Here is a 27,838-nt window from a genome sequence, read left to right as displayed (position 1 = left end):
ATAATGTATGTCTGTACAGTACCCCTATATACTACTCTTCTGAGTAATGGTTTGCTTACATATCATACACCTGTGTTACCAACAGTCTGCTGTTATAATAAATAGTGACAGACGAGAAACATTATTGTTTCTCAGAATCCCCTCTGGTAAATGAAGCATTGGAAAAATATTTCAGTTTCTTTGGTTTTGGGATAGTCATCGAGTCATTTAACTCGTACATCTGTTCATGTTTTATTTTCTAGGTGATTTGGCTGTCTGAAATCTCTGTGGATGGGCTCTTTGGGTATATTTATGTGGAGTCCTGGAGAATGTTGATTTTTTTTTTTTTTTTTTTTTTTTTTTTTTTTTGGTGTGTCAGTAAAAACAGATCTTCATTGGGGGGAGGGATAGCTCAGTGGTTTGAGCATTGGCCTGCTAAACCCAGGGTTGTGAGTTCAATCCTTGAAGGGGCCATTTAGAGATCGGGGGCAAATATCTGTCTGGGGATTGGACCTGCTTTGAGCAGGGGGTTGGACTAGATGACCTCCTGAGGTCCCTTCCAACCCTGGTATTCTATGATTCTATGTTGTATGAAAATTTCAGAAATATATTGGGATCAGGGCTTATTTAATTCAAAACAAAACAATGGAAAACAAATGGCTGCTTCTTCCACCAGGTTAGATAGTCCAAAATACTAATTATTCTGAAAAGCCAAAAAAGAGTAATCTATTTTTCAAGACAACTCTAGATTTTGGGATTTTTCAATAGAAAGAAATTTGTAGCCTAACTCTGCCTTTAGATTGCAATTAATCTAAAACTAACTACAGGTATTAATACATTTTCATGGCTTTCCTTACTACTGTAATTACAGTCAAATAACTAATCTTTTGTAAATGTCATTTAAAGAAAAATAAATGGTATGTTCTCACCCTATAGGTAGTGTGTAATCTACATAATCTTCTGTCTGAGCAAACTTCTCATTTTGCCAGCCTTTTAGTAAGAGAATTTTGAGTATCCAAATAATAAGCATTACTTTGACTGACTACCGGAAGCTGATCATAAACATACTAAATCATCAAAAATGCAATGAGTACATAACTAAAGGGCAGCATTGAACTGTGATTAGGAATGTTCTGAATCACTGAGGTATCATAAATAAATAAAACACAGATGTGTATTAAAATTTCCTTTATTGAAAAAATTGTCATCATCTTGGAACAGAGACTTTTTTCCCCCAAACATGAAATAACAGATGTAGTCGTAAAATTTAACTCTCTGTAGTAATATTTATTAAATTGTGATGCTATTTGACAAAAGATCTATTGCCTATAAAATCCATTTGGCAAAGTTGCTCAAAAAACAGAGTGCATGGATTTTGAATTACAACTGGAAGTTACATTAGTGCAGAATGGAGATTACTATTCTATGCATAGCATTTTTAACATCGCTTTATAGAACTGTTGACCATGCTTTTGCCTAAAACAATATGCAGATATCTGTTCACTGTCCCTTTCCAGAGACATTAATATAGGGAAGGTAAGGAAAATTATGCAAAGTCTGAACTTTCTTTATTAAATCTTTGTTTCTGTTGAGTCTAGAAACTGAAATGGAATGCTGGGAGGTTGACAACAGTGGCACCCAGATAAGACAGTGATGGGTAGGGTGTCTTGGTATTGAAAAAGTTGAGGATAGCCAGCCTAGAACAATGCTTCCCTAAGCAATCAATGCTTCCTTTTATATAACATGAAGGCTATGTTTTCAGGGGAGCTGAATTAATTAATGAAGGCTGCATAGGCATTCTGGCATTTCATAACTTTTGAATACTTGATTTTGCAACCGTAATAATGTTAGTGTTGGTGCAATTTTTTAAAAGCTAGGCGTCTGCTCTTTGTGACATTTGGCATTTTCTTTGCAAAGCCACTTATGACCGTCTTTCTGAATTCACATTTTCATTCAGAAAAAGGTAGTAGTTGGCTATTCAAAGCTAGTGCTTTATTTTACAGAAATATTGATGTAATTTTGGTGTAACTGTAATTTATAGTGGCAGTCCTCACCTGTGTTAGATTGGGGGAGGTGAGATGAGAAGTGAAATTAGCAAATACAAAATTCTAAGAAGATTAGTGGAGCTTTCTCATTATTTTGGTTACCTGGAAGCCGTGATTGTGTGTGTGCAGAAAAGGCAGTTCTGCAAGCTCTGTGGACATCTGCAGCGAAGAGAGAACATCAGTGATGTGTGGCCTTAAGTTTCCCTTTAGGTGTTTTTAGCCTTTCCTAATGGCACAAAATGCCTTAACATTTGTTTTTGATTTCTTTTCTTACAAGAAAAACAGATTTCCAAATTGTGGTCTGGATCAGCAGTGGTTCACTGAGAGTTGTCTGGCATCTCTCTCTGTTAAGTTTTGAAAGGCTCCCTTTAATATATAATATAAGAGTGTCTGAGTTATATTGATTGTCCTGAGGACTGAATCCTCTATGCACGGAACAGGGCAGAGCAGCAGCAGTGCGATTTTTTTCCTACACAGTGATCTACCTCTTTCCTCTGGAAGTAGAGGGGACCATCACTAGGAGTAAGAGAGGCAGTCCAGTCTCCATAACCATTCTTTTCTCTCTGTCAGATAGTGCCAGCCATGGCAATGTAGATAGCTTTCCACCGTGTAATGGACTGAAATCTCTAGCACCTTCTGCATAGGCCTCTGAACAGATCGGTTGTGATTATTTTCATTAACTATTGTCCCACTGTGAATAAGGACAAGTGACAGAGGTGAAAAGCTTGCTATCCTCTTACCGATCAATTCACTGAGCCATCTGGACCCTAATGAGCAACCAGTACTCCAGCTAATCCCAAGGAAACTAGAATTCTTCAACAGCATTATCTAATATTATGGCAAGAATAACTAAATTATTTAGCAGATTTTTTTTTTTAAATTGGCAGACGATGGTATTAGGGAAAAACAAACACTATTTAATTCCAATGTGCTTGCACACTTAACCTGGCTTTTGAATGATTTTTGTTCTATAGCACATCTTGCTTTTTAAAAAAAAAGTTTAAAATGAATTTTAGCAAAATGCAAATGGACTAGTAACATTTCTTTTTGCATGTTCTCTTGTTCTACCTTGTATGTGTGACGCTGTTTTATGGACAACATTTTTATAAATGTTTTAAAAAACAAACCTTTCCATTTTCTTAAAGTGGGGGAAAAATCCTGAGTCTCTTATTTAGATTTTTGACCTTTTAAAAAAAATCTTTCACATAATTCTATACCTAGTAGTTGATGATGTAAAATAACTGTCTAAAGTAACCAGAATAACTGTGGAAATTATTTTTGAATACAGAAAGATATGTGGTTCCAGAGGTTTTAACCAAGTTGATTTAAAAAAAACCCCAAATTAACTAGAGAGATACTGAAATCCTAGTTCCTCTGAAATTAATGGCAAAACTCCCACTGACTTCAGTGAGCACTTTTCATAATTGAGCCCTTAAATAGAACACTTAAAATGTTGCAACAGCGAGTCAGTTAGTGATTTTTTTAAAATGGAGATATGTTTTCATTATTATGCATTTGTGTTTTTGTTCATGTCCTTTTCACTCTCCCCTGGCACACTTATGGTGCTGCCTGTTCTCTGAGCAATTTGTTTTTCATAGAGGAGTGTAATTTTGTGTTTCAGGGAATAAACATAAAGGTGAATTTCAGCTTTTAGTGGATCAGGTAAATAACCGATGGAAGAAAACTGGTAAAAGGAAAATCGAGAGCTTACAAGAGAGAGAAGCACCCACTGCTGAAGAACAGACTATGGACACAGGTGAGTAATGTTTAATACATCTGAAAATAAAAATAATTCTTGGGTTTCCCTAAGAAATGATGCATGTACGCATACCTCAAAGCCACCAGTTAAAGAGCGTCAACTACCCTGTGGTCATGTAGGTCATGATTTAACAAGGTAAATATTTACATGCTTAAGGTTAGGCATGTGAGTAGTCCAGTCTCTAGGAATAACATCCAGCATAGATATTGTCTTTACTACCTGCAGTGACAAAGAAATACCTATGGGTGCTGTTAGTTCTCTCACTATAAGATTGTTCAGTCTCATTTGTTTTATGATATTGCTTGTTGTGGCAATGTGGGTATACGTTTGGTCATGCTTTGGGGATGATCTAGGAGGGTACTGCTAAGTCTAAGCCTTGTGGAATTTAAAAATGTGAAGCTTACAGAATTTCAACTAAATTCCACTGACCAAAGTTGGATACATGTTGTTGGCTGTTACCTCAGAGAACTTGGCAGTTTACTTTATCAGCCATTTAAATCCCTGCTTTTCTCACGGTAACAGCATTGGTGCTTTGGCCTGTCAATGGCTCGTGACCTATCTCCTCTGACAAAGCTTTCATGAATAAAAATAAATGGAAATACCATTTTAACAACTGAACTTTATGGTTATCGTTTCATACAGACCTTGATGCAGTAAATAATCATCTTCATTTGAACCATTACAATTTTAGAAATCTTGGGGGCAAAGTTTCTTTTTCAACTTGTTCCACAAATGATATCTTTTTTATATTTTGTCTCTCCCTCTGAAATCTTATTAGATGAAGGGATCCCAGACTCTGAAATATTAATTTCTAGCTATGCTCTGTTATAAACCTAGGTCTCATCATGATGTATAGGGATTGTATATATCTTTCATGCAGCCTTTCTGTTTGTGTTTTTCAATTGTTAGCTTTATTGACAAGCTAAACTAAAATAAGTCATACATAGTTTTCCCAAAAGCTTGCTCAGATCCTTTAAAAAAAAAAAATACTCATCACATTTTCAGCTACAGAGGTGTATTAAATCTTCAGCCCACAATACAGAGGATTCTGCTGTATTGAACTTGCATCATTGCCTCGTATACTATCCCAGCTAGTTTGCATCATTTGGTGTTCTTCGATTTCGCTTGGTGCAAGTGATCACAAAAGACACATGCAAAATATTCATTACACTTCATATGCTCAGAACCTTCCGTAGTTTTTGAATTTTCAGTGAATGTTTTTTTCTGCCAGATCTTAGCTGCATCTGACTGTTCTTTCATCCACAAATCTTGTCTGTCTGGCAACTCTTAATAAAAAAATTAAACCCACAAAAAAAGTGTTTCTCAAAGTCTTCAATTAAAGGTAATTTTCTCTGTGTCAACCTGCACATTTTAATTGGTGAGAGAGAAAAGAACAGTGCACTAGTGAACTCCAATGTGAAAGATTCACTAATGAGAATAGAAACATTCATGTGTGTTGTACATTTTTTTCTAGTTCTTCACAGAATTGGATATGTATTGGTATGTACTTTGTTGGCTTTTCATTTAGTATCTCCCATTGACTTCTACTTTTTAGTGATTGTCACCATTTCAGGATAATTACACATCTGACCCCATCCATGGTCTGTTCAAGGAATGTCCTCTCAGGTCTCAGGCTTGTAGCTATCACCTTTCTCTGGGCAGGGATCTGTGTCCCTCTCCCTCATGGCCAGGGGTTTTAGGCTACAGCTTCCCTGTAATTTATAGACTCTGACTTCAAGGTCAGAAGGGACCATTATGCTCTTCTAGTCTGACCTCCTGCACAACGTAGGCCACAGAATCTCACCTGTCCCCTCCTGTAATAAACCCCTGACCTATGTCTGAGCTATTGAAGTCCTCAACTTGTGGTTTAAAGACTTCAAGGTGCAGAGAATCCTCCAGCAAGTGACCCGTGCCCCACGCTGCTGTGTTTATCCCAGCAACTCTGGCTAGGAGTCCAGTTCCTGCACATTGCTTTCTCTCCAAGGGCTGTGACCAGTGTACGCCGCTGATTATGAGTAACCAAACAGCTCTTTCAAGTCAGAGTACATTTATTTAAGCACAGAACCATACAAAGAAATCATATAAAACAACAAAAGGTCTAAAACATACCAGAAGTCCCCCGTCAGTTCTACGTAGACCATAGCAGGATTCAGTTCTTCCAGCCCTTCCGCAGGGTTTAGTGTGGTCCCCTCCAGACAAAAGGTCCTGTCCATTTATTGAATCAAAATCAAGCTATCTTTATCAATTCTAGCTGACATTTTTTATACCCCACGTTCTTTCTTTGTCTCTTGTGTCTCTTGAACTTAACCTGAACCAATGTATGAAAACCACTCTAGGGGATGGTACTTCTCTGAAGCTGTTTACAGTTCTAGGGACTGCAGTAATTGCCCCTTTCTCCCCAAAGTTTATAGTCACTGGAGGAGCTGTGGTTAACGTGCCCTTTCCATGGAGCAGAATACAATCCCTAGCCTACAATGATATCTATATCTATATATAGATAGATATATGTGTGTGTGTGTGTATGTATGTGTATATATATATATATATATATATAGTATTTATAAAGTTAGTACAGTGTTCCCCAAAGATTCTGCATGTGGTTGCAATATCTGTCAGTGGGCAGGTTCTGTTTTTGATGATGACTGAATCTGAGGAAAGATGATAAAGACTATCTCACTTGCTCTTGACCGCCTTTGTGTCTTAAATTTCTAATCTTCATAATATTTTTGTATTCTTTAAATATTGTTTGATTTGGTTTTTGACTAAGGCCGTGTATAAAAAGAGTTTTAATTTTGGATACTTCGTCTTTTGGGGGATATACAGACCTAATAGATCTTTCCCATTTCTAATCCATTAATTTCAATAGAGCTATGCTGATTTATGCTAATTGACCATCTAACTCACTGAATTTTACAGTGCATTTGCAACTGGCAAGATGAATCCTCTTGATATTTTATTTGAAGGCGAGGGAAACTGTGCCTAAAACGAAATGCCTTGAAGCGTTTATCCACACTGTAGCTACAAAAGTATTTGGCATTTTGTCAAGATCAGTTCTGCAGTGCTAGGCAAAGTCATGGTTGACAGTCGTTCTTGAAATGTTTTTCTTCTAAATGATCATGGTTTACATTTCCGGTATTTGCAGGACACTTGTTATTGCAAATTACCATAGTAGGGACTAATGCTTAGCAGGGTTTGAGCATTGTTTCTAAGCATGGTTTTAATATGGGCATAACTACATTGGAAAATGAGTGTAGACAAGGTATAAAAACAATTTAGTTTCTTTATAATATTTTCTAGGGAATAACGGACATCTTTGTCCCTCTGGAATGGCAAAGGGAATCACTTGGGGGTAACTACTGATAAAAACATTTGTCAAATATAAAATAATAATAGAATGGTTTTAGAATAGTATTGTCTAGACATGCTTCCTTAACTTAAAAAAAAAGAAAAAAGGCAGTATATTGACTTTTCTGTCTTTCCAGAGGCATTGGCAAATCATCAGCTTAGTTTTATTTACAGCCACCTTATTACCTTGAGCTGTCAAACTTCCAAGTTATAAAACTGTGGCCAGTAATGATATAAAGTGAATTTATACTGGGCACCAGGAAACAGAGCTGCCACGTGTTGAGTATTGCTAATTTTTAAAATATAATGTCAGTTCCTGTGATTGGAGACAACTGCATATACACAGCCTTGGCAATTTCGCTCACCCTCGCTTAAAATAGATATTGGACAAATGTTGCTGTTATCTCTGGTTCATGGTGGGTGTTTACTATGTGGGGGAAAAATTAGGCAGTTTATTGAAACAGTGATAGAAGTCTTGCACAGGTAGTCAAAGGAGGGGAGGAAATATGTTTGAAATATGATTTTAATTTTTTTTTTGGCTTTTCCAAGTTGGGGAATAACAAACAGAAAAAAAACATAAAAGGGAAACTAAACTATTTACCAGGTATTAATCTCTGTCTTGTATTATTTCTGCCAGGAGAACAGAATATTAAAAAACAACGCACTGACCAGAACTTTGTAACAGATCAGTTACCTAAAGCCGAAATACCTGATTCTGACACAAGCAATAATTTGGCTGAGGGCTCAGAATCTCTTTCTCCTCCATTCTCAGAGTCGTCGGGATCAGCAAGGAGGTTAGTGGCATACCAATTTATATCTATTTTTTTCTTCCTTATGTATCTCATGATAGCCCTGACAACAAAGATGGGAAGACTTGTGATAGCAGCAAAATACTGCCTTTCCCTGTGGTTTTTATTTCAGCTTCTTGGCAATGAGTCCCTTTTTGTATCATTAAATTGGGGAATCAATTAATTACAAGTAATGTAACAAACTTGTGCATTTTCAAATAGTGATATATTTTTGAGAAAAGACTCGGTTGTTTTTTTCTTTATTGACAATGAATTACTTTGCTAATGTGAAACCAGTTTTGCTGACAAGTCCTTTCCATTGTTTGATGTTTAGGATGTTTAGTGCCCATTTAGGATGTTTTCTGTCGAAGAATTAATCTGCCACCCATTCCTATGTCAGAACTGTGTGTCTTTCTAGTTTAGTTTTTGATGTCTCTATGATCTTATAGAACTATCTGGGAGCGTGTGTTAAGTAATCATTTATAAACTGCAATATACTGTCTGGCCAGGTCGCTTTTGTAAGTGAAAACATGCTCTCAAAGGAAATAGTTATATTGGCAATTTAATTTTAATGTATAGCAGACATTTTAAATGTACCTTTTTATCGCATCTTTTATCTGAGTTTCTCAAAGTACCATGCAAACAATAATTTCCCTTCCATGTTAAGTAGGGAAATATCATCTCTATTTTACAGATAAAGAAACTATAAGGCTCAGAGTTTGTGGCTTGCCCATGGTTGCTCAAGAAGTCGTCTGTGGAATCATTGGCAAAAAATTCAGTTGGCATGGCTTTTAAAAGTGCTATGCACTCTCAAGTTCTGTTGAAGTCAATGGAAGCTGAGAATTAGGCCACACAGCTCCTAACCCTCACAAGACCATGCTGCTTTCCCATATTACTGCCATCTAGAAATAATGCAATTGTGTATGGACAATAGAGGTTTTGAAAAAACTAATCCAGTGATATAAAATATCTGGTACAATGGAGAATTAGCAAGTTTACAGAATGACGTGAATTGTGACTAAAAATAAAACAAAAACCCTCAACACAAACATGGAGAATAAAATAAGATTTTGTCTTACCCTTTTAGGCAATGAGACATTCAGTCACTTAAGGAACAACGTAGTGAGGGATATGGAGACAGTAGGTTTTCCAAGGGATGACCAGCAATTTAATGATGGAAAAGAAAATTGAAGTCAAACATTTTAATTCATGCAAGGGGAATTAAATTCTTTGCCCTACTGTGTAAAAAGGAGAATATGGGAGAGATGCTAGCAATAGAACATGTGTCCCAGAAGCGGAGGAAGAAATATTGGGGGAAATAGAGTTCCTTCCATAAAAGGTGATTTTAAAAAAATTGTGCTATTTGTTAAACGACTAGAGTCACATGGGATCCATATGAAAAGACTTTAGGGCAGTGATACTCAGACCTCAGTGATTCAGGAGCCAAATTAGTGATCAGCATTACCCTAAAGAGCCACAGTAGTGTGAATTCATTGTTTCATTTACTATTTTTATAGTAAGCTTAAGCTTGTTTCTCTCACCAACAGAAGTTGGTCCAATAAAAGATATTACCTCAGTCTCCTTGTGTCTCTCTAACGTCCTGGGACCAACACACCCTATAGACAGACATGTTCTAGAACAATAAGAGAATGAACTGTAAATCACTGAACAGAGCCTCTGAATTGTGGGTCTCCCTTGTGAATGAAAGTAATTTAAAAGAACTGCTCATTACCTCTGTTTCGCTGTCTCAGTTCATCTTTATATAATTGTTTTAATTGCACTTTTTTCATATAAAGTGGCTTTCTCTGAAGCTCCCCCCAGATGGTTATGAAGTTCTGACGTTATAAGGAACATTCCTATGAACCTGTAGCTTAATATGGTCTGTTGCTTTAAACAAATTTTTCTTGATTACTTTATTGAAAGAAACTCATTCTGCATTTTCAGAGCTTTGTTAAAATGAATCACGAATGCTGGAGACTTGTATTCACAATTAGTGTATCTGGAGATGCTAGTGAGAGTAAAAGGGTCATTTTCATATCTTGCTAAGCATGCTGTTACATGTTGCTTTAATTTTTTTTATCAGTGATACATATGAGACAATGATGGTAATTATATCTTTGACTTCCTACTAGCAAAACAATTTGTACAATAGTTTAGCTGGATCTGACATTATGCAAACTCAGTGAAGGGAATACTTTCTTTCCTTCACCACTTGCTGACTAAAGACAACTGAGATGAATGGAAAGGATTCATTTTTGCCTTCGGATAAGCTGTTGCACATTGCCACATAGCTTTTAAATTAGCTTTTGTACTTGCATGCACAGGATCAGTAGCCTGTTTTGTAAGTTATACAGTGATGCATACCTAAGGGAGGCTCAAGCTTTGACCTTTCTTTTACATTCTCAGCGAAAGCCTTGCTTTGGGTAAATAACGAGCGTGACTTCTAATTGTACCATTTGTCTTTTGTTTCTTCTCCTTGTCATCAGAGGTTTTGTTGCCACTGGCACTGGCTGAGGGGTAGTCCCTCCCATTCCATCTGCCAGTGGGAACCTCTTACTTCTATGACCTGCAAATGACGCAGCTCCACTGTTTTTCCTCTCACCAGCTTTTTATCTCGCCTTTGCTGGACTTGTTGCAGCCGGAGTCAGCCCTGCTTTATTGGCATTTTTTGTGTGTGTTGTTTGTTTTGGCTTCATCTGTCTCTCCTGAAGCCTTGTGTTTCGAACCTGAAGCCCAGTATAACCCTGGGGAACATGACTGAGCTGTAGTTGACAAAGGGTTTCGGGTAAATGTGTGGCAGCATGAACCCCACAGGTTCAGTTTGTGTACAGTTTGCAAATTGGAAGTCTGTTCATAAGGGTTGGTGGTGGCTCAACTCTATGAAGTTCATGTTGAGGGTCAGGTTTTACAAGCACACATCTCAAAGGGGGTTTCCCTGCCCTGAACATTACTGCTACTATAACTTCCCCAGGACTTCTGCTTGTTGTTTTAGTTCAACAAAGTAGATAGAAGGGAAATCAGACTAATGAATGGAAAAAAGAGCGCCTAATTCACATCTGTTTTACTCATTTTATTTTCTTGATTTCAAGCTAACTTTGGCATTAACATCCCCAGCAAATCTGGAATTTTAATCTTTTTAAAATGAAAAGGCTTTTCTTGAGAGGCAGGAATAGCTCATTAATTTTCTTTACCATACATTTCTGTTTTATTGCAAGTTTGGTGTTAAGATATGCCCTAGGCTGTAGGGCCCTCTCCTGCAGCCTTTTATGTCAACGTGGACTTTACTTCATGTAGGAATTTTAGGATCTTGCCTTCAGTGAAGTTACTTTCCTGTTTACATTTTACGTGGGCTTTCACACCTTAACTGGAAACATGGCTGCTTTTTTCTTGTTCATTGCTTAAAAGAACTGAACATTCAGCAGCAAACAACAAACAAAAATTAAATCTCAGTTCTTCTTTAACTTTATTTAATTAAAGAAAATATTGAAAATAAGAAATTGTAGAATGTATAGTAGCAAAAACTGTAGGGTTGGATAACCGTTTGTTGTGTTTGTCTTTTGTCCATGTGTAGTGGGCTGTTACAGCGGGTCCCTGGTATACGTTGGGGTTTTGTTCGTGAAAAGGGTGATGGATATTGAAACGACGGATACCAGGGAATTTTTCCCAGTAAGAAATAATGGCCCATCCTGCCTCTTCCTGCCCCCCCTCCACACTCGCCCTGCCTCTTCCCACCCAGTTCCGCCCACTCCTCTGAGCGCGCCCTGTCTCCTCTCCTCCACATCTGTCCCAGAATATCCTCCACTGGGGGAAGCACCCAAAGAAAAACCACGCAAAAGGTGAAGTGACAGATATGCGGATCGAGACTGACGTGACTCGGAACAAGTTCCCCTAATGATGAGCGACGGATACGCGAAACGTCAGATAAGGGGGAGATGTATACCGGAGACCCCCTATATGCAGTATGCTCTTTGGGTGAATTCTGACCATGATATGGTCTAGCTATATCTGGTACCTAAGTCTTTTAGAACAGGGATGGGCAAACTTTTTGGCCTGAGGGCCACATTTGGGTGGGGAAATTGCATGCAGGGCTGGGGCAGGGGGTTGCAGGAGAGGTGCAGGGTGCAGCAGGAGGCTCAGGGCAGGGAGTTGGGGTGCGGGGTGCCAATCACAGAGTTAAGCTCCCTCCTGCAGATCTCCTCAACTGAGCAGTCCCAACCCTTTCGTGGAAATCACCCTGCTCTTCCCCAGATGAGTGTAATGATTGCATTGATCAGCTTGTAGGGAAGTGAGGTGGTAGCTGATCTGTCCCAGGCTGGGCTGAGACCAACACCTCTTAAAGGGCCAGCCCACCTATGACAGCATATCTTTCATATTTTGAATTAGTTTAGCATAAACTATATGCAGATGATCTTAGTCTGTAGCCTTTATCCTCACATGCATGTATGTAGTCAGCACTTTCATTCAAGCTTTGTTTGTGACCTTCACTTCTTTTGTTGGTTTGATTTTTGGAGACATACAGTAAAAATCATTATAAATACAAACACACGAGAATGTGAAATATGTAGAAGATTTGGGGGGGGGGCTAGGGGGAGGAATTTGGCATTCTTGAAAACTTTTTTCAATGTAAATTTGCAGAATAGTTGAGGAACAGATGTTTCGTTCACTGTCTTTAGAAGATTGTTAATCTCTAAGAATGATGCTTATTGACAAACAGTTTTACATAATTTATGCAGGTGTGATTTGTATTGCTGATTAGTAAGATCATTGTAGCTCAGAGTAAAGTATGAAGCCTTCTCTGGAGAATTGTAAGATAATTCTTTATGCCTACACTTTAAAAACCAAACAAGTTTTCTATAAACAGATGGCTGGGAATGAATAGATGGCAATCATTCTTGCTTCTCAAATGAAATGTGCTGCCTTCTATTCACTCTTAGAAGTTCTGTTAACCTATGTTTAGAGAAATAATTTAGTCAACTGACCTGCCTTTGTTTGGATAACTGAACATACATGTATTCAAATGTTCTTGTCAGGGAAAGTACATTTTATTTTACGTTTTTTACTTTTAAAAATCCAAAATGGAATTATACTTTAGCTTATGGAGTTTGACAGTTTAATGGAAAAATGAAGCTATGTTTCTTAACCCAAGAAATTTTAGTATTTGCAGAGTAATAGAGGAGATATTAACGACATAGACCTATTAAAACTCAAAATAATGTTGATTACTGTCATTTTTAATCTCATTTAGTTTATCAGTTCTTATTATTTCCTATTGTCCGTTCTGATGATTATCCTTGTTGGATCTTTTCTTGCCTTCTAAGATCATAGAGATGATTTGCAGATCAGTAGCTATTTCAAAATCAAAACCTGTTCAGAGTATATAACATTCCACATACAGTAACAATGGTTGAAGATAATCAAAATAGAGAGAAAAAACTCACCAGTTTAAATGGCTGCCATGAAAGTTTGTTTAACCCCATTTTCTATGTATATTAATGTTGAAAATAGATTTAGAGTTTAATGTAAACTGTGCATGTGCTTAATTGCTTTACTGCCCTTGTATGTTCAATAGTATTTTTAATAATGAGCCTGCCCAATTACTGACAACTTTTTTTACAAAAATGCATTAGCTACTGTATGTAAATCCATTTACAGACAGATTTATTAACATGGTCTGTTTATAGAGTGGGTACCTTCTGTTGTTAAAGTCACTGTGTAGTGAAGACAAATTAATCTGCTTTTATTGTGCTATTTTTTATAATAGACTAAATGTATTCAAAAATAAAATTAACTGTACAAGCATTTCAGCATAAGTATTTAAACAGGAATCATGTCTACGTTGTTTTGACTTTTCACCCTTTTCAGAAAGTGATATGCAAAATTGCTTTGTCCATTTGTTTGATTCTTGTTCCTCAAACACTGAGCATTTCCCAAACTTTACAGGGTTGATAGGAAAAGGGTATTAAATTTAAACTGAAATTGGCATAGAATGGTTGAGTACCTGATGTCAAGTATCAGAGGGTAGCCGTGTTAGTCTGTATCCACAAAAACAACGAAGAGTGTCTGAAGAAGTGGGTTTTTTACCCACGAAAGCTTATGCCTAAATAAATCTGTTAGTTTTTAAGGTGCCACCGGACTCCTCGTTGTTTTTGTGAGTACCTGATATTTCAAGACGTCCGTGTTTTCTCTCCTGCCAAACCATTTTCTGTATTCCTCTTTCTGCCTTAAGTTTTAAATAGAGAGACAGGCTGAGTGAGGTAATCTCTTTTATTGGACCAACTTCTTCAGCTCTGGGAAATGTATTCTCAGGGTTACACTAAATACAAGATGGAACAAATTGTTTATCATAAGTAGTCAACATATTCTAAGGTTAAGTTGCACATTAACACCCCTGCAATCAAAGGACAAAAAAGGTGACATTAGCAGGTTACAGATTGTTCTAATAAACCAAAAATATAGTTTCTTTATTAAGATCTTGATTTTTAGTGTCTAATAAAGTTATGAATTTGCAGCTTCCAGGCTCATCCTTTGCGGTGTTGTGCAGATTTCATTTGAGGACGAGGACTGAGAGGTCAGATATGGAGTGATTGTTTTGTGACAAATGTTTGCCCACAGGTGGTATGGTGTGTTGGTACTTTTTTCTCTGTGAGGTCATTCGAAAGTGTAATGATTGTCTAGTACAGGGGTCGGCAACGTTCGGCTTACCCTGGCGGGCCGGGCCAGTTTTATTTACCTGCTGATGCGGCAGGTTCGGCCGATCGCGGCCCCCACTGGCCACGGTTCGCCGTTCCGGGCCAATGGGGGCGGCGAGAAGTGGTGCGGGCGAGCGATGTGCTGGCCGCGGTGTCTCACCGCCCCCATTGGCCCGGGATGGCGAACCGTGGCCAGCGGGGGCTGCGATCGGCCGAACCTGCTGCGTCAGCAGGTAAATAAAACTGGCCTGGCCCACCAGGGTGCTTACCCTGGCGAGCCGCGTGCCGAACGTTGCCGACCCCTGCTCTAGTATCACACACATAGTTGTTGTTGAAGCATTTAGTGCACTGGATGAGGTATACCACATGTTGTGATAGACATGTATAGGACACTGGATCTTGAAAGGTGTGTTATGGGGTGTATTTGTCATTATAGCAGTGGACATATGTTAGCAGGTTTTGCATCTGTTTTTCTGGCAGGGTCTGGCGCTGCTTTGAGTTGTTGGGCCCTGGTGTGTGGGGAGTTTGCTTCTGATGATGAGCGTGGTGAGGCTGAGGTGTGTTGTTTGAAGGCCAGAAGAGGGGGGTTCTGAAAAGATTTCATTTGTGGTGTGATCCCCGTTGAGTATGGGTTGTAGTTGTTTAATGATACCCCGAATGGGTTGTAGGTGACAACTAGTGTAGTGCATTCAGAGAGCTTTTTTCTGTATTGAAGCAGGTTTCCTTGGGGTATTTGGGTAGCCCATTCCATGATGCGATCTACTTCACTGGTGGAGTGTCCTTGTTTGTTTGGTAAAAGCAGTTTCCTGTGGGTGGAGGTATGTGATGATTTCTTGTTTGATATGGTCCCTTCTGGAATATGTGAGTTGTATGAGAATTCCTCAGTTTTTCTGAAGTTCTTCTGCAGAGCTGTTAGCACATTTAAAGTTTTAAATGTATAAACTTCAGTACTTGCTGTAAGAAAGTCTTGTAAATGATATTAGTGTTGCTGTTACTAATAATCTGAATGTACTTTACAGTCCCAATCTGGTGGAGTATATGGAGGCATTATGCCTAGCCAAAGACAGTGTTGTTGTCCCTCCCTTTTATGGGAACTAAATTTACTCTCTTAAGTGCAAAAACACAATGAAAAATATCCATAAATTCTTGAACTGTACCCATAATCTCACAGATGTGAACAGCAGGAGGTATCCATTGTAATTATCTGGACCTTCTTTACAAAAATAAATGTTTAGTAGTTGTGAGTGATTTACTCTTTGATCCAGCTCCATGTTGAGTTGCCTCAGAGTAACTAGAGGCTCCAAAGAACTGCGTTTTTCAGAATTTTTTCTGCTTTTCCTCATCTTTTCTGCTTTGGGGATAGTCCTTGTTTGTTTTTTAATTCAGGTTAGTGTGCTACTTAAAATCATGAACCTTAACAATCCAGTATTGCAGTGGTTCAAAATGATCTTAAAAAATGTGGCTAAGTTGTATGTTAAAGCAGTACACACAAATTTAGGCAATTAGACCGTGTCTGGAATGCCCTTGGAGTACCGCACATTGTAATTTCTTTGTCTTCTCAGCAGACATGGAGCAAGACTGATGCTAACAAAAAAGGTTTAAATGAAGTGCATAAATGACTGCAGATATATGCAAGGCAACTGCCCATTGCCAGCAGTGCATTCCTCTCTCCAAACTGCACTTTGTTTGAAAAGCTAACAAATATGTGTTTCTGAGAGCCACAAAGATTGTACAGACCACCACTTTCCCTTGCAAGAGAAAACACACTATAAATTTTGGTGATTTAAAACAACTCCCTCCCTCCCATCTCCCCTGACCTAGCAAGTGGAGACTGTTAGGAAAATATCGCAGCCAAAGATGCAAAAAGCAGCCATCTCACTTGGGCTTCCTTCACCCTTGCTCTTCTCTCAGTCACTTTGAGAGATAATCTAAAACAGAAATACTAGTACTAAACCCAAGCCTGTCTGTTCTTTTTGCCCCTTGAGGAGTCTAATGCCGCAGCTGTGTTTACAGCCTACCCTTGGTTTTAGGCCTGAACCTACAGAATTCTTGCACCTCAGGAGACTGCTTTTTGTGCCAATCTTTCTTAGGTCAGTGTCTGGAGCAGTTTCTCAGTTTGCTTTGCTGGTTTTTGCTTGCTCCTTACAGTGGTGGACCTTAAGTAAACGAGGGCTAGTTTGAACATTTAGACTCAACCCTGATTATGAGTTAGCACCTAGCAGTGTCACCCCAGGAGGAGCATCAGTAAGGAATTGTCATTGTTTCTCTCTTGCTCCCTTTTTGGGGTGAGGCACACTCCCCACACTTGTGGTTTGCCCTGTCTACCTGCTAGCAATGGGGAACTTTGGATTACTCTCTTCCCTACATTCAGAACAGCAATACATGCAGCCCTCATCCAGCTGTGTGGGGGAAGAGTATGGACACTCCTCCTGCTCAGTTGCATCCGGGCTAGGGATGGTCTAGCCCAGGGGTGGGCAAACGTTTTGGCCCGAGGGCCACATCTGGGTATGGAAATTGTATGGCGGGCCATGAATGCTCACAAAATTGGGGGTTGGGGTGCGGGAGTGGGTGAGGGCTCTGGCTGGGGGTGTGGGCTCTGGGGTGGGGCCAGAAATGAGGAGTTAAAGGTGTGGGAGGGGCTCTGTGCTGGAGCAGGGGGCTAGGGGGTGCGAGGGGTGTGTGAAGGCTCCAGGTGTGGGTACGGGCTCTGGGGTGGGGCTGGGGATGAGGGGTTTGGGGTGCAGGAAGGTGCTCCAGGCTGGGACCGAGGGGTTTGGAGGGTGGGAGGGGGATCAGGGCTGGGGCAGGGGGTTGGGGCGCGGGAGGAGTTATGGGTTGCAGGCTCCGGGTGGTGCTTACCTCAAGCAGCTCCCTGAAGCAGCGGCATGTTCTCCCTATCTGCTCTATCTGCAGGCGCAGCCCCTGCAGCTGCCATTGGCCGCCATTCCTGGCCAATGGGAGTTGTGAGGGCAGTGCTTGGGGATGGAGGCAGTGTGCGGAGCCCTCTGGTTGCCCCTACGTGTAGGAGCCGGGGGTAGGGACATGCTGCTGCTTCCAGGAGCCATGCGGAGCCACAGCATGCATGGAACAGGCAAGCCCCTGACCCCGCTCCCCAGCTGGAGCTCGAGGGCTGGATTAAAACATCTGATGGGCCAGACGCAGCCTGTGGGATGTAGTTTGCCCACCCCTGATCTAGCCCTAAATAAATATTTACATTTGGGCAGCTTCAGTGTTTGTAGTACTCAAGGTATTTCCTATAGTAAGTATTGGGAAGGAGCACCTGGATTCATTTTAGGGAAAACAGGCATTTTTTTGAATAGTCACCTCTGTATTTACTGTTGCATATACTGTAAGCTTAACTGGCTGCCCCAAAGGTTTCTTTTTAAAGTCAAAAAGGCTATTGACATTGGAAGTCTTATTTATCAGAATACATGCATTGCATTAGATTCAACATAGTGTAGCATTTTCTATTTGATATCTGGGATTTAGGTAGGTATGATGTTAGGAAAACTGTGCTAGCTAGATCATGATTTATACCTCTTGTTACTGTTTATTCATGCTTCATATGAATTAAAAAACAACTCTTAATCACATTTGAAGGAAGATGCAGGGCAGATTCTTTGTACCCCTATGTCCTTCGGTGTAAGGTGGTGGTAATACATGGTGGAATGTAATAGTATGGTAATATAGTTAGCATGAAATTAAAGTATCCCGTCTGATTCTTGAAACTATAGGGTTAATATATAATCAGATAAGTATAAATGGAGCAAGTCTTAAAGAAAAAAGAATAATTTAGCTCTTTGATTTAAATAGCATTGCATATTTCGTGCAAGACCATGGTTTTTGTGAGTATTGCATTTTTTTTTATATCAGGATATCATCTGGCAATAGTCAGTAGAGTACATTTCAAAGTCCAAACCTGCATGTTAAATATTTATAGGCGAGTAATAGAGAGAAGGATTTTTGAGCAAAAGACCCTTAAAGTTTAAAAGAATGTATGGTTTCTGACTTTTTTTGTAATGAAGCACTGTACTCTAGGTAATTTAATTACCTCTATATTGTTACATTCATAAAAACGTGTATTTAACTAAATGATTAATACTAGTCCTTGAATTTTTTCTTTTAATATGACCATAGTGTATCAGTGATAGAAATTGGTACGTTATTCGTTTAACTAGTACTGATCTGCTGATATTCTAGATATGTATACACATGTTTTTAATTGAGGAAATGAGAGTAAAGGGCATTTGATATGTGTCCAAAGGCTTTTAATAAAATATGTAACTATGGAGTATGACAGTAATCCAAACATGTTCAGTCTTTTTTTTCATCAATTGCTAAACCCACCCAAAGAACAAAATATAAAATGCCAAATGAACAAAACTACAAAAATGCATGACTTTTAAAGGATAATTTTTCCAACAGCATTAAATGAAGTCATGCTATAGCTTTCGTGAACTGCTGTGTTCTGTATAAGTAGTTGTGGTATAGTAACTCCTCACTTAACATCCTGAAAAATGCTACTTGAAGCGAAATGATGATAAGCGAATCCAATTTCCCCATAAGAATTAATGTAAAGGGGTCGGGGGTTTAGGTTCCAGGGAAATTTTTTTCGCCTGACAAAAGACTATATTTTTTGAGGTGATGGAGTCAGAGGGTGGAAGAGGAAGGGATATTTCCCAGAGAATGCCTTACTGCTAAATGATGAACTAGCACTCGGCTGAGCCCTCAAGGGTTAACACGTTGTTAATATAGCCTCACACTCTACAAGAGAGCAGGAATGGAGGGAGGGGAGACACGATGGCAGAGAAAGACAGAGACACACACCTGTGTGTGTGTGTGAGAGAGAGGGAGAGACAGAGAGACACACCGTGTGTGAGAGGGAGGGAGGGAGAGAGAGGGAGAGAGAGAGAGAGAGAGACAGACGTGCATTTCCCCTTTAAGTACGCTGACCCCACTCTGAGTACACTGCCTTTTTAAGTAGATGAGCAAGTTGAGACAGCAGCTGCTGCCAAGAGGCTCCTTCTGTCCTGAGCCCTGTTCTGTGTCCGCTCTGCTCTGTGGAGATGGGTTTCAGGAACGGGGAGCAGCAGCGGGGGGAGGTGGATACCCTGACATTAGCACCACTCTTCCCCCTTCCCCTCTTGCACAGCAAGCAGGAGGCTCCCGGGAGCAGCTCCAAGGCAGAAGGCAGGAGCTTACAAACAAACAAACAAAAAGCTACTCTATAAAATCTCTTGATGTGAGGGAGGCACCATTAATGGTGACAGCAGTTGCACTTGTGTGTTAATGGAACATCAGACACTTCTGTATCTAATGTTTGCTGGAGTGGCTAAGCTATTAAGGTGTGTAATGAAATATGACAACTTAATTTGAAATTCTCACTGAAGAGGGTGAATAGACTTAGAGACAGATCTTCAGTTCATATAAATCCATGGTTTTCAACCTCTGGTCCACAGACCCCCGGTGTCCGCAGACTACATCTAAGATTTCCAAAGGGGTCCGCACCTCCATTTTGAAATTTTTTAGGGGTCCACAAATGAAAAAAAGTTGAAAACTAATGGTATAAATCAATGTAGCTTCATTGGAGTCAGTGTAGCAGGGCCAATTTAAAGTTCTGAGCTTCTGATCCCTGGTATTAAGGCCTCATCCAAAGCCCATTAAAGTCAGTTGGAGTCTTGGCATTAACTTTTTGTGCTTTAAATGAGGCTCCAATGTACAGATTTAGCAAAGCACTTAAGCATGTGCTGAAGTACTCTGCTGAACTGGAGCTTTTGTCTTCCAGCTTAAGAAGCAGATATAGGGAGTGTAGGAGGCCCCTTTTCATTTAGAAAACATGACGTTTACCAGATAGCAACAGTTCTACTAACCTCTAAACGAAATGTCTGGTCAAAGGGAAACTCAGGTTAAAAAAAAATGATATGATCGAGTCTCTTGCTGAATTGGATAGATGGACTACAGTCACTTATTGTGGATCCTGAGATGAGATCAAAGACCAATTTTGGACCTGCAGCCCTCTCCACAAGTGCCACAGGTGAAAACAATTGTAGATGAATATACACTGCTTTTAGCTTTATGCCTTGCACATCTCTCCTTGATTGCAGCAGTCTATGCACTCTCAAAGTCTTCCAGTCCAAGGTACAGAGGCCTTGTTATGAACTAGGAGCTCCCAGGTCAACATTGCAAGATTGCAGGTTTACCTTCAGAAGAGTGTCTTTGTATTGTTTTCTTGGCCTGCCCCTAAAATAAGTTCCGGTCTGCAATTCTCCATAGAAGACAGCCTTTGGTATTTTATTGTTGGACATGCAGACGGCATCACCGCACCATCTCAGCTGTGCTCTCACTGTAAAAGTGTCACCGCTTATGATGTCTCAGCACTCAAGGACCTTGGTGTTTGGAATCAAATCTTGCTATTTAATACCCATTAACTATCATAGACATTGTATGTGCAATTAGTCCAAGTATTTTATGTGGCATTGATAAATAGTCCATGTATCTCAGCCATTTAGGAGTGTGGTATGACAACAACATGGTAACATCAATTTTTGTTTGCAGTTCTGACACCGTTTTTGTGAAGTTTTCTGAAGGCACCTCTGGCTGCCCAAATGCATTTCATAATGTTGTCATCAGTCATTGAATTACGTGAAACAAAACTGTGTAGGTAGCAAAATTTGCCAGTGAGCTTGAATGGTACATCGTCGATGGATGCACCTGGAGTAGTTGCAGTACTTCTTGGTTGAAGTTGGACCATGACTTCTGTCATCTTTGAGTTGATAGTTAATCAGTAGGAAAGATAATCAGACAGATTTATTAATGGCTTTTATCTCTTTTTCTGTAAACCCCTGACAGATTTTTATGCTCCTCTTCCACATACTGTTCTGTATGGAGACATCATTGGGAGAGTGGATCCCAGTGAGGTGATGACAGTACAGCTATGTGAAGCCAGTTGTGTATCTGCTCTATAAATCAAGTTTATATCTTTCCCCAGAGGTCAATCATGTTTCATTTGTAGAATAATTAACTTTTAACTGACCTGAGGTATAAGCTACTGAGTTCTATATCTGCTCCCAAATGTATTCTAGAAGTTCTCAGACTTCCAGCTGTCAAAAATGTTTTACTATCCTTGTGTTATAATGAAAGTGCACTAGGTTTGTCATTTTTAAAAACAGGCATGATAAAAGAAGGCATTTAGTTGGCAAAAATTCTGCCATATGAGTATTTAATATTGGTGCAAAGCTTGTACATCATTAATAATAAATATCTAGCACTTATGTAGCTATTAATTATTGGGTAATTTACTTTGCCAATTAAAGAAGGAAAAACATAGAGATAATCCCTACTCCATATTTTGGACTCTATTTATCATTTAAAATTGCTCTTATTAATCATGTTCATTATAGAAGTGCCAATGGGCCGGCCAAGTACAGTGTCCTTTTGAGCTATATACTAGAATTAGAGAGTATCGGGCGGTAGCCATGTTAGTCTGTATCCACAAAAAGAACAAGGAGTCCGGTGGCACCTTAAAGACTAACAGATTTATTTGGGCATAAGCTTTCGTGGGTAAAAAACCTCTCTTCTTCAGATGCATCTTTTTTCTCATCTGAAGAAGTGACTTTTTAACCCACGAAAGCTTATGCCCAAATAAATCTGTTAGTCTTTAAGGTGCCACCGGACTCCTTGTTTTTGTAGAATTAGAGATGCTCCTTATCCCAAAGATCTTACCATCTAAATAGAGAAGACAGACTAAAGATAGGGGCATGAACAATGTGGTGTTAGCCAATATTTGTTCCACAACCTTATTTCCATTTCCATAATCATGGTGGAATTATGTTCAGAAGTGATCAGCCAGATGGTAACATAGTGGTAATGTGATTAGAAGGCAACATGGTAAAGATTTGAAGAGTATGTTGGAAATAAAGAATTTGTAGCCTTTAGTCTCAACATGTGAAATACACAACAGTCCGGCCACCTCTGCTGCTGTTCTGTTGTCCTGGAAATAAACTTCCTATCAGTGAAAATTAATGTTATTTTGAAATAAGAACTATTTTTCTGTGTCCTTTTATATTAAAAACGTTCTCTTTTTAATCAGCTGTTGATTTTCTATCATGGCATAACCTTTGTTTAAAGCGATAATGCACTTCCCAACATCAATAATATTAGATACCCAGAGGGGGAGGGATAGCTCAGTGGTTTGAGCATTGGCCTGCTAAACCCAGGGTTGTGAGTTCAATCCTTGAAGGGGCCACTTAAGGATCTGGGGCAAAATCTAGTACTTGGTCCTGCTAGTGAAGGCAGGGGGCTGGACTCGATGACCTTTCAAGGTCCCTTCCAGTTCTAGGAGATAGGATATCTCCATTACTTTATTTATTTATTTATTTAAACCTGTTGTTTGGCCGTGTGCCTCACTGTGCACCCAAAATGTGTGAGCATTCATTATGTCTGGTTTCAGAGGGGTAGCCTACTGTCCGGTAGGTGTGCAGGGGAACATCTATCACTGGTGGTGGGGCTCATTCACCTGCACATCTACCAGTGTGATATATGCCATCATGTGCTAGCAATGCCCCTCTGCCGTGTACATTGGCCAAAGCGGACAGTCTCTATGCAAAAGAATAAATGGACACAAATCAGACATCAAGAATTGTAACATTCAAAAACCAGTAGGAGAGCCCTTCAATCTCCCTGGACACTCAATAACAGACTTAAAAGTGGCCATTCTTCAACAAAAAACACTTCAGAAAGAGACTTCAACGAGAAACTGCAGAACTGGAATTAATTTGCAAACTGGACACCATCAAATTAGGCCTGAATAAAGACTGGAAGTGGCTGGGTCACTACAAAAAGTAATTTTCCATCTGTTGATACTCGCACCTTCTTGTCAACTGTTGGGAATGGGCGACATCCACCCTGATTGAATTGGCCTCGTTAGCACTGACACCCCACTTGGTAAGGCAACTCCCATCTTTTCATGTGATGTAATATATATACCTGCCTACTGTATTTCTCTCTCCATTCATCTGATGAAGTGGGTTTTAGCCCACAAAAGCTTTATGCCCAAACAAATTTGTTAGTCTCTAAGGTGCCACAAGGACTCCTCAGGGCTTTTTTTTTCTTTTTTTCTTTTTTTCTTTCATTATGTCTGTGCATCGAATTACGCTTCTGCTTACCCATATAGGATGTGGGCTGGTTATCACTTAAACCAGTGCACAGCTGCAGTAGCTCCACTGAAGTCAACAGTGTAGCATTGTTTTAAGATTAGTGTGTGTATATAGTATATTCCTGTTTATCTGAATTCCCTTTATCTGAAAATCCTAATTATACAGATTCACAGTGTGTCCCCCATGTACCCCTGTATTAATCACCAGCTAATTATCTGCTAAGCACCTGTAGTGCTAATCAATTAAAAAAAACCTTGAATGCTAACAGGTGCAAAGAGGCTACTTAAGAAGTTATTAGTGGGTTTATCTGAACATCCGGTTGTCCGAAAGTTTTGGGTGTCCACAAGGCCATTCAGATAAATGGGAGTGTACATCAAATCTATTCCAATTGAGTGCCTTCTTAATTGGTTGCTGCAGCCTGCCAGTGCTGCTTCTGCCTTGGTCAGAGGAGCCATCTCAAGAATAATATGGGATATTTTTTTCCAGGGTGTGCACTCAGACAGTGGTCACTGCTGTGACAACAGAATTTGCTCTCATTAGACCACTAGGCAGGCCTGCTACTCCATTCTTAATGAGCTCTGTTGTGTCTGGACATTTACGGCATTTAAGATCCCACAAACCCAGAGTGATCTGAGATCCTTAAATTACCTATGCACAGTGAAGTGACTATATGACAGGCAACAATTACTTTGCATTCCTTTGCTTGCTGTTCTTTTTTTTTTTTTTCTCTTTAAGTATGCTTATTTGTTATGGGGCTATAAAGGGCATGGCAAATTAACTTTTTTTTTTTTCCTTCAGGCGCTCTGATGTATCTTTTTACTTTAGTTAACTTTCTCAGATTAGTTGAATTATTGCACAGTAACCAATTATTTCCTCCCCATCTCCCCAGCCCCTGAGAGTTGAATTAACTATAAAATCACAGTCCATTTGTTTCTTCAGCTCTTAGCTGGTACAGTATGCTGGTGCTCTGTGACAGGGCTGGTGTTTCAATACCTGATTCAGCAGAGTGTTTAAGCACATGAATAGTCACATTCAGAATTCATGGGATTGCTCGTGCTTACAGTGAAGCATGTGCTTAAGTGCTTTGCTGAATTTGAGTAACACAAGTGACTTCTACATAGGTCACGTTAAATCATTCCTCTCCTCTTAACTTTCCTGCTTGTGGGAAGGATGGAATTGGAGGGGTGTCAGACATTTCTGTTTGTTTTGGGGGGGAAGAGTCTGTCATTCACTGCTGTCAACTGCGTGGTTTATGTTTATGTAGCCATGTTAATGATTGTATACATTCGCGCATACACAACAGCCTTTGGAGCTTGTTTAGAATGCTAAAGCTTGATCTGGAGAGTTACTGAGCCCACCAGGCAAGTGTCCGTTCGTAAGCCAGATGCAACTCAAGTGGAAATCCCAGGCAGTCATGGAGCAACTTTTCTCCCATTCTGCATCCTGTGGGGGAAACAAAATTCCTTCCCGTTGGCCCCAGTGGGGCTCTCTTGTGCCAAGCCCTACGGCCCAGAATTGGTGCATGAGAAAGATATTTACCCCATAATCACAATCGCTGCTCTTAATTTCAGATTATGGTAGTCTATATGTTTTATTATAATTGTTAATTACCGATTCTTTATTCAGTGGTTCACAAATGCTACAAAGGAGTCATTGGAAAAAGTCTAATGCTTCGCAGGAAACTTTGAAAACCCATTCTGCTTTGAAATAATTTTGTCCGTATACCTCCATTGGTTCTGCTTTTTATCTTCCCTTTTCATCATTGTGACTGAGCACATTTGCACAGAGACACAAAATGGGTGAGGTAATATCCCAAGCTTTCTACAATAACGCTGCAGGCACATTCGCATAAGAAGTCTCACTGTTTCATAGCACTTAATCTGATTTTGGTAGCTTATTTCTTCTCTGAAATCCTAATCCTTTTAGTGATTTCACAATTATCTCTACGGCAACTAATTGTAATCTTTGCAATCAAGGATTGTACTTTCATCTGGGGAATAAGCAGCAAGAAGAAGAGAACTGGTAATGGATGAACAGATCCTAATTTTTATGTACACGTTCTGGCCTTTAATTGTCATTTTTAAAAGGAAAGTCGGAAAATGATATACGTGTTTGATTCAAGCACTGACTGGGACAGTGTTGCCTCGTATATTAAGCATTGCACTGGGATTTAGGAACTTCTGATACCGATTCCCAGCCACATATACCGGCTGCACACTGGCACAGTCATTCTTAAATTATTTTAAAAAATATGGCACTCTGTCTCATTAAGATTCCATCCTAGTGCTGTGTGGAGTGTCAGAGGTTGTAGAAGGTAGCGGGAGAGCTGGCTTAGATTAGGTGCACTGGGAAACCTGGAGAGGGTTGGAAACCGAGCAAGAGGACGTGTTGGAGCAGCAGTTGGCAGGCAGGAGGAAATATAAAGTAGATTATTTGTTTGGCCAGAAGGAGCAGATGCAGTAGCAATATGAATGTTGGGAATGAAGGAATCAGTTGGAGATTGGAAAGACGAGGTTCAGATGGGAGTCATTAGGGAATAAAATTTGTGATGCTCCACAAAAGCAGCACGTTTTTGCTCCACAGGTGACCATGATGTGATTAAATTGTTCATAAGAAACTCTGACATTTATCATCCGTTAGTTTGAACAGGGATTTTTTTTCATTTTTCACTTATTTGTGCTTAAATTATTCGTACATTTTCATGGTTTTGATCCAATATATTGAAATTATTTAAAAAAAAAAAAAAAAAAAGCTTTTCTCTTCAATGATGTTACATGATTTTAGTGCTTGGAGAGTTTGTTCACCATAACATGAATAGGTTCCCTACACTTGAAAAAAATCCTGTGAAATGATTGTGAGAGGTGGACAAGGAGTGGAGTTAAGCCAAAACGACAGTACATTGGTTTATTGTTTGGAAAATGGCAATTCAGTATAATTAGGATTTTTACACTTAATTTGTCGTTCCTCAACAGAGGTGATAAATTTTGTAAAGTAATTGATATTCTGCTATTCTGCTATCAAAGGTTTGACAGAAAAATTGACAGGAAAATATTTATCTTTGAAAAGAAACTCGACACAATCTCTTTACATTAAAATCTGCCTAATCAAACCGTTCATGCATGATGGACCCTGTAAACAGACAAGGATTACTATTCTCATCTCCTTCAGACTCGTTAATCTTGTGGCTGTCATGTTTAACTGCTCCATGGTGGTGCTCACATAATACATTTGAGTCTTTATTTCATGATGCTAACCTAAACGGCAACTAAAGGGCCAGTTTCTCTATGCTAATATGCGCCCCTCCCCCTTGTACTACGTGATTGGTGCAAAGAGGAGGGAAAGCAGTTGGATCTGGCCAGTTGAGAATTCCACCAACATGGCTGCTTTTTCCTCCCTGCTCACACGGGTGAGCTCTGGTTCAAGAAGTGGGAAGGAGAAGTGGCCAGAACATACTGCCTTCTGGCTATGCTCAGCTGGCGTGTGGTCCTTTAGCCTCACTAACCTATACTGGAGCCTTGATCAGCTAAGAATCACCCTGAGAATCGGGGAGCTATAAGAAGTTCCATGAGAATTAATTTATTATTGAAAGTCCAGTTCTGGATAATTGTCAAGGATTGCATATATAGACTAAAAGGTGTTTTTTTTTTTTTAATATATTATCCTTTCAGCTCCAGCTCAGATATTTTGAGAGATCTGCAAGAAGTTGAGATGGTTTCAGAGTCATCAGATAAGTGAGTACAGTACATGGATGAATGAGGTAATTGGTTGAGACTATTTTAGGCCATTTAATTGTTTCCTCTGCATAAATAAAAAAGCTTGGTTTAAATAAACAAGTAACAGAAAACTTGTAGTTAAGAATGCCACGATGGAGTTAGAAATGTTCGAAGATTTTGCATCACAAATTTTACAAATCAAGCACATTTTATTTCAAGTATTCATTTTGGATTCTTTTTGTGTGGCGGGAGAAGTCCCCGCTCCTTTGCGTTTAAAAGCTCACCCGTTTTTTAGAACAGAAAATAACTTTTTAATTATTTGCATTATGGTAGTGTCTAGTGGTCCCATCTGAGATCAGGCTTAA

The 27,838-nt window shown here is 39.4% G+C and overlaps 1 protein-coding gene across 8 annotated transcripts in view; it reads left to right on the top strand.

The window, feature by feature from the left end:
• RAD18 (RAD18 E3 ubiquitin protein ligase) overlaps positions 1-27,838 on the top strand; it is a 122,795-nt gene that overhangs the window by 56,665 nt on the left and 38,292 nt on the right. For 4 of the 8 annotated variants that reach the window (XM_024105008.3, XM_005288494.5, XM_065550840.1 and 1 more), the window contains exons 10-12: positions 3,646-3,780; positions 7,766-7,922; positions 27,429-27,491. In XM_024105008.3, coding sequence (XP_023960776.2) covers positions 3,646-3,780; positions 7,766-7,922; positions 27,429-27,491 — 355 coding nt within the window. Of the gene's footprint in view, positions 1-3,645; positions 3,781-7,765; positions 7,923-27,428; positions 27,518-27,838 lie in introns of all 8 variants that reach the window. The other 4 variants (XM_065550839.1, XM_024105009.3, XM_042849887.2 and 1 more) reach the window with 2 other exon arrangements.

Source organism: Chrysemys picta, chromosome 7 (assembly GCF_011386835.1).
Source record: "Chrysemys picta bellii isolate R12L10 chromosome 7, ASM1138683v2, whole genome shotgun sequence".
NCBI lineage: Eukaryota > Metazoa > Chordata > Testudines > Emydidae > Chrysemys > Chrysemys picta.
The sequence above is the reverse complement of the archived record's forward strand: the minus strand, read 5'-3'. Positions and strand labels throughout refer to the sequence as shown.